Here is a 12347-nt window from a genome sequence, read left to right as displayed (position 1 = left end):
ATAACAATTACCTTCTTTAGCTACTTTTTTTTTTTTCGTTGGACTTGCCAGAGAGAATGGCTGTAAAGGTTAAATGCTTGAATATACACTATGAACTGAACGGGCCAACCTCTGCTTAACCATTCTGCTCTTGTTTCCAGAAATCTGTGCAGTGGTCTCTGCCATACATTGTGTTTGGAGTGACTGGTCTTCTGTCTGGGCTTTTAAGCTTGTTGCTGCCAGAGACATTAAACAGCCCTTTGTTAGAAACCATTTCAGACCTGCAGGTATGCACATACTGGAGATTGGGTGATGAAGCCATGTCATTGCAAGCACTGGATGGCTCTCAGGTATGTTCATTTTTCTTCTTTGTACTTCTTCAGTGTATTTATTTCAGCTCTCAGCTTGTATATGCCACAGGCTCTACTATATTAGGACAGTGATTCTTGGCCTGTGGATGATTATTGTTGTTTTGTGAATGGCATAGATATAGAAAAAAGTAACTGTAAAGTTGGAAGTGGATGTTTAAATCCAGGTAAGGGTTAATGTTAAATCCTGGTTCCTAAATTCTAAATGTGAAAGATTGATAAAGATTGAATAAGAACACTTATTCAGAACATTTGGAAGGGTCAGTCTTAAAGAAATCAAATGTTGTCTATCCCATTAGAGTGAGTTGAGGCAGGATCCCTTTAAGTTTCTAGTGAAACAGTCCGAGATTCACAGATAATCATAGATCGATTTTCACGGAAATCAGAGGCAGAATAAAATTTATTTCTAGAATTGGAGCAGTTGTTTCCTTTCAAAGGAACAAAAAAACATGTTGCCTTGTTTACTAAGTTTAGCTGTAATAATTCTTGACAAGGCAGTAGTTTGGTGACAAAAACTGCTGTTAAGCCTGAAAGAGGCAACCCTGTTAACTGTTAATTTTGTACTTTATCTACTTTACATGCACATTTTATAAAACACTTTTAACCATACTAGGTAATGTGCTGTGGCACCACATGCTTGCTGGCTACAGAAATCCATCATATACACTTGCATCGAGTTTATATCTGCTGTTATTTACATGATTACGTTGTTACTACAACTTAACCTTGCAGATGGCTTACTAACCAGAAACAATTCTAGCAAACACCTCAGATATTTTGACTGAGAGGGAGAAAAATCACATTTTATTTTCCTTTCTTATCAAATAGGGTCAGTACAGCCCTTTGGGGTAACCAGTATTGTCTGCATATCAATATTCACGCAACTCGGTTCACTTATGTCAAACAGTCTTCTCGGGTTCAAATCTTCCCTGCTTGAATTTCTGCAGGCTTTTTAAAAATCCTAGCCTCAACACGATCCACTAAAGAAACAAAAAATTGAGAATGCTTTTCAGGAACCTTCTTCCCCAGATGGATTCAGATGATTGAAACCAAAAGAAACAGAAAGAGCCAGTTTGGAGCCTGGAGTGATAGCGTAACTTCAGTGAAGTTACGTCTGGAATGTCTGTGACACTCTAGGGATTATTTTAAAGCTACCAACAAAGAAAGCACAGAGAAAATGGAAAGCTGTTAAACATTAACCCTATTTGACAAGGCTGTGGAGGTGTCTTGTGGAGCTGCCATAAGTAGGTTGTAAAATCTATTTGGCATACCCTGAATTCCCCCTGTGGAATCCATTGTCCTTTTGTACCACCTTCAGGATAGCATGCGTGCTGCTTGCCCAGAATGTTTTTTTCCCCTGTTAACATACATGAATGTGATGTTCAAATTGGACAGCATCGAGCAATAGCCTGACTTTCCTTGAATAATTTTAGGAATTCAGAAAAAAATCATAACATGATTCCCTTTATATCTTCTGACAGTTCTTAGTGCTCAAACTGTTTGAAATTCCTTTGCAGTTAACACATTGCTATAACAAAACTGCTCTGAAGACAGATCTAAAGCTACAGATTTTGCTTGCATAGTTCTGTCAGTCAGGAATATGATTTCCATTTTTTTTTTCCTTCTCTCACTCCTCACATATAACTAGGCAGGCAGAGGTCTGAAGGTGGAAGCAGGCATACTGGAAAAAAATCCTAGAACTAGATGCAGTTTAGATTAGCAAGATAATCCAAACTTGGATAGCTAGTATTAGGCAATGGAGAAATATTACAGTGGCCGAAAGAAATGATTTAGCTGCAAGAGCTGGCTTTTGGTTATGTATATGGTATAAATTATGTAGTTAAAATGACTTTTTGGGGTAAAATACGCCTGTAATAGAAAGTTTGCTGTCTGAACATATGATTTTTTTTTTCTCCACTGTTCTGTAACACTTTTGGCTAGTATTGCAGAGGAATCTTTTGAAATGCAACATCTCCATGCTACACATGGTGACATAATTTAAAAGCTTTTATCTAATCAAGTAATCTATGTGTTCAGAGCATTTATTCCAATAGATCACCAGGGAATAGACTTAAGTTGTTAAAAGTGAGGAAGCTGAGTAAACTGCCACTTCGGAACCATCCTAGCAGTGCTGCTCCTGCATGTATTCTCCACAGTGTGCTGATGAAGGGAGCAGAGTCCATTCAGTAGAAGCCAATTTCTTTTCAAGAGATTTTGAAGAATCGAGGAGACACAGATTTGATTCACATAAATCTCGTTTTTGCTGTTTTAATAAAGTCATTTGACCTATCTTTTTCTTTTTCTTTCTTTTTCTTCATGCTTGCATGTTGTTTTGACGTTCATTGGTGGGTTCTCTGTTAACCAATGACTTTGTTTTGCTTTCTAGTCTGGAGACAAAGATAGTTCTGCAGGCAGTGAAAGTGAAGATGAGGAGTTTTACGATGCTGATGAAGAAACCCATATGATCAAGTAATGAAAAGAAGAAATGATGATCTACTTTATGCCTTTTCGTACTTGTCCAGTCAGTCCAGCTGTAAGACAAGAATATTGGGAACCACTTGTTCAGGGGACATAACTGGACTAGTGCCTGTGTCTGTCCTATATTAGGAAAGGGCTTTGAGTACTGTTCAGGTTCATTACACCAGTGATGGTTTCCATGTGTGACAGCCGCTCAAATTCTTGTGGTTCAGGATGTCAATATGCAGACTGCGTTTGAAGCCAGGTGAGATGGCAAGGGAGGGATAATGTGTTTCTGAAACCTAGAAAGTTATTCAACATTTGGACAGGTCGTCAATGCACACACTTGCATTTTCTTTTCAGCGTGGTTTATTCTGAGTCAGCATAAACAGCTAAAGCTGAAAACATACACTTTTTTTTTTTTTTTTTTTGTAGAATGACATTGGTCACAATGTGATGTTTCTACTACTCCAGTGAGAACAAATTCCTGAAACTGTACATTAAAATGGTTTCAGGAGGTTGAGTAGGGGAGAGGCAAACAGTGAACATATGGTATCTCCTTTTGCACTTGGACAGACTTTGTAAGGTTACTGGGTCCAGCTGCTTAGTCATAAGATCGGCACAAAGTTAGTAATGCTGGGAGGAGGGGCCATGGGAAAGTCCAGTCATAAAATCTGTAGACATATGGGTCATTGTTGATTTCTTTTGCCTTCCTTTCACTAAGCATTTATTTTCTGGCTGCCTTATGTGCAGGTTTGCCATGTGTTCCTACATCTCAAAATTGCTGCTACATAGTTCAGCTTACGTTAACCTTGTCCTTGCTTTGGCATGAGTTTTGAAGCTCAGCAACTTCTCTGTCTTTGCAGTGTAATAAAACTCTTAGAAGAACTAACTTTACAAGTGGAACGCAAGTGAGGTATTTATCACATCCCATGTAATGAGGTGTGTGCTAGAATATTTGCGTCATATTTTTGTGGAAAAGCTGTGTCAATATTTCTGGAAGAAACTTGATGCTGACATGGTATGAAGAATTAGGTTGCTGCTACATTTTGGGGGTTATTGCCAGAATGCTGCTATTATTTATTTTAAATTATTGTGTGTGATAGAGTTCTTAAAATTATTTGAGACCGCATTTATTTAGACTTGACCTTGCTAAGGAAGAAAATTTTATTCTCCTGTTCACACTGAACTTCTTAGAAATTAGAGGGATGTGGAATCCTGAAATATGTAATATGAGCATATGAAATATTGCCAGCTATGAGGATGAGGCCTTTCTATAAGGATCAAGTTTTTCTTGATTACAGTCATCATTTGGCTTGTGCTATTTATGAAGTTTGGTTTCCATAAAATGCTTGTAGCTTTTATACTTGGAGTTCCCAGTATAGTGATACAGAATGTCTGCAAGTACATTGTCAGAGTTGCTAGCCGTTTTTTGTGTATATTAGCTTAAACCTGGGTTTAATTAAAAATATAATAAAGAAACGGAAGTGAAGTCTGCTGAATTTATTCTACTTAAATAGGGAAGTTTGTTTACTCTGAGAGGAAATGAGAGTAAACAGTATCTGACGTGTATGGCAAGCAGCTTGAACTTTGTTCCCTTGGAGCCTGTAACACTGAGCTGAGCAAAGTACAACGAGCCTGGTTAGTGCAGAGAGCAGCCCAGAGACTTCAGATCTTAGCATGCAGCACCCCTGCTTGGCTGAGCTTTACCTGGGCATTGGTGGTGAGCGAAGCAGGGACCTTCATTCCCTGTGCACCATGCATCAGTTCAGTGATGGCGACTTCCTTGACATTGCCGTTACGGGAATCGTTGGAAGAATTCCAGCCTGCAGCCTTCCCTTTATTTTATTTTATTTTTTGTTAGTTGCATAGTTCTTGTGGATGTGGCAGGATGCTGTAAACTGTTGCAGGATATTCTTTCTGCCTTATTTAGCCCTCCTGTATGCAAGAATGCATTACTGCAGCTAAGTCACCTGAAATGCTTGGAAAGTTTGATTCCATTTGAAGGTGTTTTGTTGTGATGTTTTTTGTTTGGTTGTTTGTTTAAGTTTTGCATTCACATTTCAAATTATGGACAGCCAGAAAAATAGCTTTTGCTTTCCTTTGTTTTGTTGTTTATGATTTCAAATATATAAAAACCTGCTTGTCTAGATGCAAACAGTGGCAAGCCTACAAATACTAGCATTCTGCCATGCCTTCAAGTTTCTTGGGGGATTACTGTGTTTCTCCCAGTTTGGACAGTAGCTAGTGAGTGTTCCCAGCTCCACAGGTTTATTGTCACTTGTGGTGCTTGCAGCCTTAGTCATGCCAAGACATACTTCAATGTAATTTTCATTGCAGCAGTAGGATATTTTAACAGATCAGAGGTCAGATCATTTTGCAGGAGTTGAATTGCGTTTTATAACTGTCCTGAATTTATAGTGCAACTCAGCTCTCCACTCATGCATTTTTGTATTGTAAATTATATATGTAAAATTGTAGAAACAACAGTGAAGAAAATATCCACATTTCTTTTTTCTGTAAAAGTTAGCGCACTTTTTTTAAACCTTTATTTACATCTGTGCCATGTTTTCACCTATGGAACTGCTTTTTTGGATTGTCCATAGGGGACTCTGCTGTTACTTTTCCTGGCCAGTTAATTCAGCTATTTTATAAGAGGCAATCTCTCTTGGAGGAGCTCAGCAACGGAGCATTAGCATTCTTAAAATTACTTTGCCTCCCTTTCTGCGTGCTCTGAAGTCCAAATCCCTTATTTGTGTTTAGTTTCTTTACTGAATTTTCTGTAAAGCTGGCTTTCTGATACAGAAACCTATAAAATCAGTTTTCCTTACCCAGGACATACAACGCTTTATAATATGAGGCCCTCGCACCATTTGTAGCACTCACTGAGGAGATATGTCGCTGAGTGCTTTGTAGCACATGCGGCCAGCATATTCTGCACCTAGATGGAGTATTACTGTTATGCAGATGTTCTTCAGCTGAACAGTGCCTGCCACTGTGGGTCTCAGTACAGGTTACTGGAAAGCTCGAGTCATAAGAACAGAGAATGCCTGATTTTCAAACTATATATGAGCAGCCTGGGTAGGTCCAGTGCAGTGAGCCTGTGCTGAGATGCTGCTGGAGAGCTGAGGCTGCTGCAGCACTAGATAGATCACTGTGTATGGCACACTGTAAGACTAAGGCTGGGAGAGAGCCGCTTTCCTTGCCCTTGTCGAGTGCAGCGCGGCCCTGGAATCCCAAGGCCTGTTGCCAGGGCGCTTTGTACACGAAGCAGCCGGCGCCTCTCAATGCTTCCCGCATTGGGCAGGCACGAGGGCACTGCCAGAGGGGAAACACCTTCCCTTTTCAGCCAGATTATTTGGGATTGCGTTAGAGATGAAGCTTCTGCACAAGCCTCATTAGTTGGCTCTTACCAGAGTCTCCAGTGAGACGTGTTTGGGATTGTGTCACCGGGAGAGCCCACTTGCAGTGAGTGAGTACAGGTAGGAGTACAGGCAAAGGTAGGAGTGATGGGCAGAGACAAGTCATGTGAGACAATGTGAAGGAGAAATAGCCAAAGGGCTTGAAAAGAGTAGGGGATTCAAAGAAGTGTGCTACAGCAAGGGTAAGTGAACACAGAGGATACTTTCTCATGGGGAGAAATGCACTTCATGCTGTTCGTGTCGTCTTGAAACTCCTCCTTTCAGAGCTAGCATTGGTTCCAGGATGTCCTGTCATGGGCACAGGTTTCATCATTCCCTTCTTAATTTGCCAAGTTTGCCAGCACTGCTGCTTTAATGATGACACTTTGTCTTTTTATGAAGATAAAATAGATATGACACTTCTCAGTTCTCTTCGGGACCCGTCTTTTTTGCTAACTCTCTTATGATTAAAATTATTAAAATTTCTAAGCCATCTGATGAAGAGTATGTATCACTGTAAGGCATCACTTAACTTACCAGCTTCATTCTGGAAAAAGGTCGGAAGATTAAAAGTATTTGAACGCTTCTGAAGTGCGATACTTCAGCCTTCTAAAAGGATTTTGCTACCTGGTTGGTTTTTTGGTAGGTCGAAGAGTGATTTGACATGTTTGTTTTTTTTTTAATCCACTTCCCTCAGTCAAACAAAGATAATCATCATCTTGTTAGGCCTGGGAAAGTGCTGCATTTCAGGGATTTCCTCAGTGATCCTTTAATAGCACAAAATGAGAAGCTCCATATCAAAGCAGAGCTGGAGGTGAATCGGTGTTTAGATCAGGGTGCTAAATGACAAACACAGCCTCTCTCCAGAGACGCTGAGTCAAGATGGAGCAGATTTTTGCTAGTTGCCACCTTTGTTATGGTACAGGCTGTAAAGATTGCAGTCTCACATGGATCAGCTTGCAGTGTGCAGTTGTGGCAGAGCTACAGGCCACGTGACTCCACTGAAATTAGTCATCTATCCATCTATCCCTGGCAGAACCATGGAGAATACAGCTGAGTGTTTTCATCTAAGGGTGTCAAAGCAGTCTGCAAGAAATCGCTGCTTTCTTAAGTGTGCTAAGGAGGAAGAGGGTGGAAGGAACAGAGATGCTTATTTGTCCTAGAGCATGTTAATGAAAAGGCCTGGGCTATGGCTCTTGTTCCAGATTTTTTTTGTGTGTGTGTGTGATTTTGTAATGTAGGTTTGGTCAGTATTTTATAATTGTTTCAGCTGAAGGATGGTATTGGAGTCTGTAGCTTTCCCTATACTTGTTTGAGCTTCTTTAAGCATGGTCTTTGACACAGCTGAATCTAGGCATTGCGTGCAAGTTGCCAGCCTGGCAGTAAATATGTCAGAAAAGCGCATGAGAATCACTGTCTTTTGGTGGAAGTTAGTCTGGCCTGACAGGTGTACAACTGTGACAGAAATATCTATCTTCAGCTGTTCTCTAACCAGGGCATTGTGGGGTAGAGCTGGATTTTGAGTCTCATATATCTTAATGCAGGGTGTGTTTAGTGGAGGAATGATTCCCACATAAAGAATTCTCTGTAGTAGATCTAATTGTATAAGCCAGAAGGTGAAGAAATTTACATCATAATATTCCATGTTAAGTAGTTGAATACCTTGTCCGGTATATGGCAGCCTTCAAATTGTTCAGGTAATGGCTTCTTTAAGCCTAACAGAGCTGTATAAAGATATCATCTTAACTGTTTCAATTGATTGAATTTATTTAAATTTATATAATCATATTTTAGTACTGAAGGCTTCTTTTGTCATCTGAAAAAGCTCCCATGTTGCCTAAGGGGGAAACAGATTTTTCTGCTCTAATTTATTTGAAGTGCCTGTATCATAAAAGGCCTTTTAAATGTCCTCAATCAGCTTGATATGGAGCTGTGTATAAAGTAACACCATTGTATTGGATGATGTAAGTACCAAAGAGAGTTTCTGCTGGAATACAACAGTCCCAAACTAGTTCTAGCTGTGTTCGCTTGGATTTCTTCTATGTGACCTGCTAAAACTGGTATTTACAAGCATCTGCGTGGAGCTTTAGTGGACAGAGAGTTATCTTTGTTGGTCTTTCAGTGCACTGTGCACTTCAGTAGCTTTTGTTTCTGCAACTTTTTTTATGAGATAGTAATAAACCAAAAAAATTAATTGAAAGTTTTCATGCAAAATATAGGATTTATGAATATGAAGATTTTGTACTATGTGGCCATGTAGAGAAATCTGTAGAGCCCGAGTTGCACATGTTAAAGCTCACTTTCAAAGGCTGATAAAACTGCATGTTGGAATTTTAGTTCATTCTCTGGCTTTAAAAAGAAGGGACTGCTGCCTATAAGGGAACTTTGTAGAATTCATCACATTCATAAAAAAGTCATAGTGAGGTTGAAATGTTGCTATATGATGAAATATCCTATTATGACAAAAAAAAAAAAAAAAAAAAAAAAAAAAACACCTAAGAGCCATTCAGTGCTGCCATTGGGCTGCTTGTTTGCCAGCAGACAGCCAAGTCGGAAATGTGTGGTGGGAGTTGGCTGCCCTCAGAGTTGTTTAAAGATTATAATCTTCATTCCCAAGTGTGCATGCAGTAAAGTGGGACCGGAAGGTGTCACAGTCCTCTCATAATGGCAAGCTTAAAGAATGCATCACCTTGAACCAACTAGTTGTCCATCCTAGTACATGAAAGGTTTGGAGAGGTCTCTAGCATGCATGTTACTGCTTCCCTGAAAAGGTGCTGAGCTGCTCACCCTGCACCGACCTTGTCAGGAAGCAGGCAAAAAGTGTGGGAGCATGGGGGACTATTAAATGTTGAAATAAGTTTCTTCAAAGGGTACAAATGACTCCTGTCCAGTGAGGAAAAAAAAAGTATCCATTTCATCTTTTGAATCCATGAGACTTTGTTCAAGTTCATTTTTTCTTCTTTCTGTTCTTAAGACTTATGTAGAAGTCACGTAGTCATTGCAAATACATTTTTTCCATTTTTATTGCACTACCTTTCTCTACTGAATCTAATAATACTTGACATTTTTTTCCTTCAAACCTACCTCTTTCTGTTGTTTTTTTTCTTTTTAAACTGTTGTATTTAATTGATTTTAGGAAATTACGTATTTTTATATTGGAATTAATGACAGATGACTTGTGTCTTTTAAAGCTTTCCTTAGGGGTCTTTTAAATTTAATTAAAAGTCTTGTGCTTATGAAAATGAAGTCTCTCCTGTGTATCCTTATTTGGTTTTAGAAAGGCCAGGAACTAACTTCAGCTGAGGTGGTGACTGTACAGGGCTCACAGAGCAGGGCTTGGTATTGTATCCCCTTTCTGGGTTTCAGTTGCAATAAGCAAATGAAACTTGTAGGGGTATAAGGTGATGCTCATAGCCAAGTTCTGCATTTGATCTGTGTGTGGTGACTGGTGAATCCTCTCCTGGCCTACCTGGCCTTCCTAGGTGACCTCGTGCAGTAGGTATGAGGCCCTGGCACTCGAGGGCTTCAGGGCATTGGGGAGATGGGTTGAGGGAGCAGGAGTGCAGGTGCTGTTCTCCCCTGCCCCTCAGTGTCAGGGAGAAGGAACCCTGTGAGGAACACAGTTCAACACATGGCTAAGACGCTGGTGTCAGCAGTTGAATTTGGGGGGTTTTGACCAGTCTATTCAGCAGCGGGCCTCCCGGCGCCCCCCCCGTACACGGCGCTGGTGGGTCCGCACCTTGAATACTGTGTTCAGTTTTGAGGCCCTCACTACAAGGACATGAAGGTGCTGGAGCGTGTCCAGAGAAAAGCAACAAAGCTGGTGAAGGGGCTGGAGCACAGACCTTACGAGGAGCGGCTGAGGGAGCTGGGGCTGTTTTGTGTGGAAAAAAGGAGGCTCAGGGGAGACCTCATTGCTCTCCACAACAACCTGAAAGGAGGGTGTAGCGAGGTAGGGGTTGGTCTCTTCTCTTGTCCTATTTTCGGTAGTTATTTTGGAGGAAATGGCCTCAAGCTGTGCAAGGGGAAATTCAGGTTAGACATTAGGAAGAATTTCTACATGGAAAGAGTGGTGAAGCAATGGAACAGGCTGCCCAGGGAAGTGGTGGAGTCACCGTCGCTGGCAGTGTCCAAGAAATGTGTAGATGAGGTGCTTAGGGACATGGTTTAAAAGGCAGGTTGGTCTTTTCCAACCATAATGATTCTATATTTATATTTCCATGGATTTCAGAAGACAGCATTTAGGTCTCTCTATTCTCTCTGCTCAACCTTTCATTATCATGACAGCAAATATCTGTATAGTCTCTACATCTCATAGACTTGGATAGTTACATCTCCTAATGCTAACGTTTGATTTGAACCAATGATCACAGAAGTCCTTGTAAGATTACTTGCTCTTGCTAAGCAACAGGAATGAGGAAATCGGGGCAGCTGATTTTTGTTTGTTATACGTAGATGGGATGTGTGGGTGTGTGTTCCAATATTTAATTTGGATTATTTGAATACTGAGTGTTATGAGCTTTCCACATTAAAACAAGGACTGATAAATTTCAAAAGTGGATTTTTCTTTTTTTCATCTCTTTTTTATTTCTTTCTTCTTTTTCACCGTTTTAGTGTACAGTTGTTAGACCACAGTTGTACTACTGAAAAATCTGTGTTTTTGGAATCTTAGTCCAAGAATTCACTACTAAAATCAGCATAAGCCTTTTTATATATAGTGGTAGAATTTGTACATTCTATCAGTGACTTTTTCTTTTCCTTAGCCATTGATGAGGGGCCATAGTAACAAATGCACAAATATTTAGAAAAATTATTTGCCTATTTTTAATGTGGTTCATAAGCATACTACTTTAGTTGTTGTACCTCACTAGAGGTATAAAGGTGAATATCAGAATCATAATTTAAATTGTGAAGTGAGATTACCAAAAAAAAAAAAAAAAAAAAAGCTAATTCAGTAATATTTTACGTATTTTACATTTTCATGTGGTAGTGGTAAGCCCTGGTGAATGTCAGAGTGAATATAATCAAAAATTAATGTGGTTGGTCTTTACATTCTGGGAAGCACTCCTAATTTCTGAATTATTTCTGAATATTTAAAATACATTTTTCTTTTAAGATTTTTGTAGATAATGTTGTATGTTGGTAAGCCAATTTTCAGGTGATTTGTAACAGCTCTGATACTGCCTCTGCCTCATACTGTTCATATAATGTCTTTGTAACTTAATTTGTGCCTTTTCTTCCCATGACACAAAAACCCTCAATAAAAACAAGCTCTTCTGGAACACTGCAAACCTATTTTTTTTTGTACTGATTTTACTTAACTGACCCTCTTTTGTTTTGTTTTCTGGAGGGAGTGAAGCTAGCTCCTAATAGAATAGATATTTATAACCGGCTCTGCAGAAGAAAATTGACAAGGTGGAAAGCAGGTCATTTCGGAGTGGTAGTGCTACAAAGCGCCTGGGAAACTGGGACTGTCAGTACTAATCAATATATTCCACCATATCTATCACAAATCATTTCTAACAAAAAAATGGAGCCAGTGGAATGTGAAAATCAATTTACTACCAACTTCGGTTGCGTTGCTTGACATTGAAAGACTGGAAACACTTGGGGGGCTTTAATCTAGCAAAATGTCTGTGGTGTTGCTATTAACATGCGTGCTAGAGGAATAGCCAAAAACACTGGTTGGTGCTTCAGGACCTCCTCTCTATGGTGCAATGCAAATGCAGAGAAATATAGGCCCTGTGGTCAAGGGTTCTGTCCAAACACATTGGCAGAAAATGGCACCAATTTGAATATTTCTTTTCATTAACTGGAAATGGGATGATAAGTAGCTTGACTGTATTTCCTGTCTCTATCTAGTGATAAAATTTTGTCTGAAGCTGAATAAATGTGGCTGTGAGGGATGGCAACCAGTGCTCTATTTTAAGTGACGGGTAACAGGAATTTCATATTTTCGCATATTCATCAAGAAAAAGTAACTGAAAGATTCTCCTTAAATACCAAGACATTTGGGCAGATACTAGAGCACCTCAGAGATGAGTATTTTGAAACTTACTCTAAAGATAGATAGTCCAAATGACAGGTATCAGTTACAAGGCCTTGTGTTATGTTGCATTTCTGTTTTCCTCAAAATGGAGCT

The 12347-nt window shown here is 39.6% G+C and overlaps 1 protein-coding gene across 1 annotated transcript in view; it reads left to right on the top strand.

The window, feature by feature from the left end:
- The window catches only part of SLC22A15 (solute carrier family 22 member 15), a 30798-nt gene extending 26798 nt beyond the window's left edge, over positions 1 to 4000 (top strand). The window contains exons 11-12 of the mRNA XM_088531334.1: positions 141 to 329; positions 2734 to 4000. Coding sequence (XP_088387460.1) covers positions 141 to 329; positions 2734 to 2820 — 276 coding nt within the window. The 3' untranslated portion in view covers positions 2821 to 4000. The remainder of the gene's footprint in view (positions 1 to 140; positions 330 to 2733) is intronic.
- Positions 4001 to 12347: the final 8347 nt, after the last annotated feature.

The sequence above is a fragment of the Tinamus guttatus genome, unplaced genomic scaffold (genome assembly GCF_059628265.1).
Source record: "Tinamus guttatus ecotype Peru unplaced genomic scaffold, ASM5962826v1 Tinamus_guttatus_pri_ptg000408l, whole genome shotgun sequence".
Taxonomy (NCBI): Eukaryota; Metazoa; Chordata; class Aves; order Tinamiformes; family Tinamidae; genus Tinamus; species Tinamus guttatus.
Note: the sequence above shows the minus strand (reverse complement) of the source record. Positions and strands in the feature narration are given on the sequence as shown.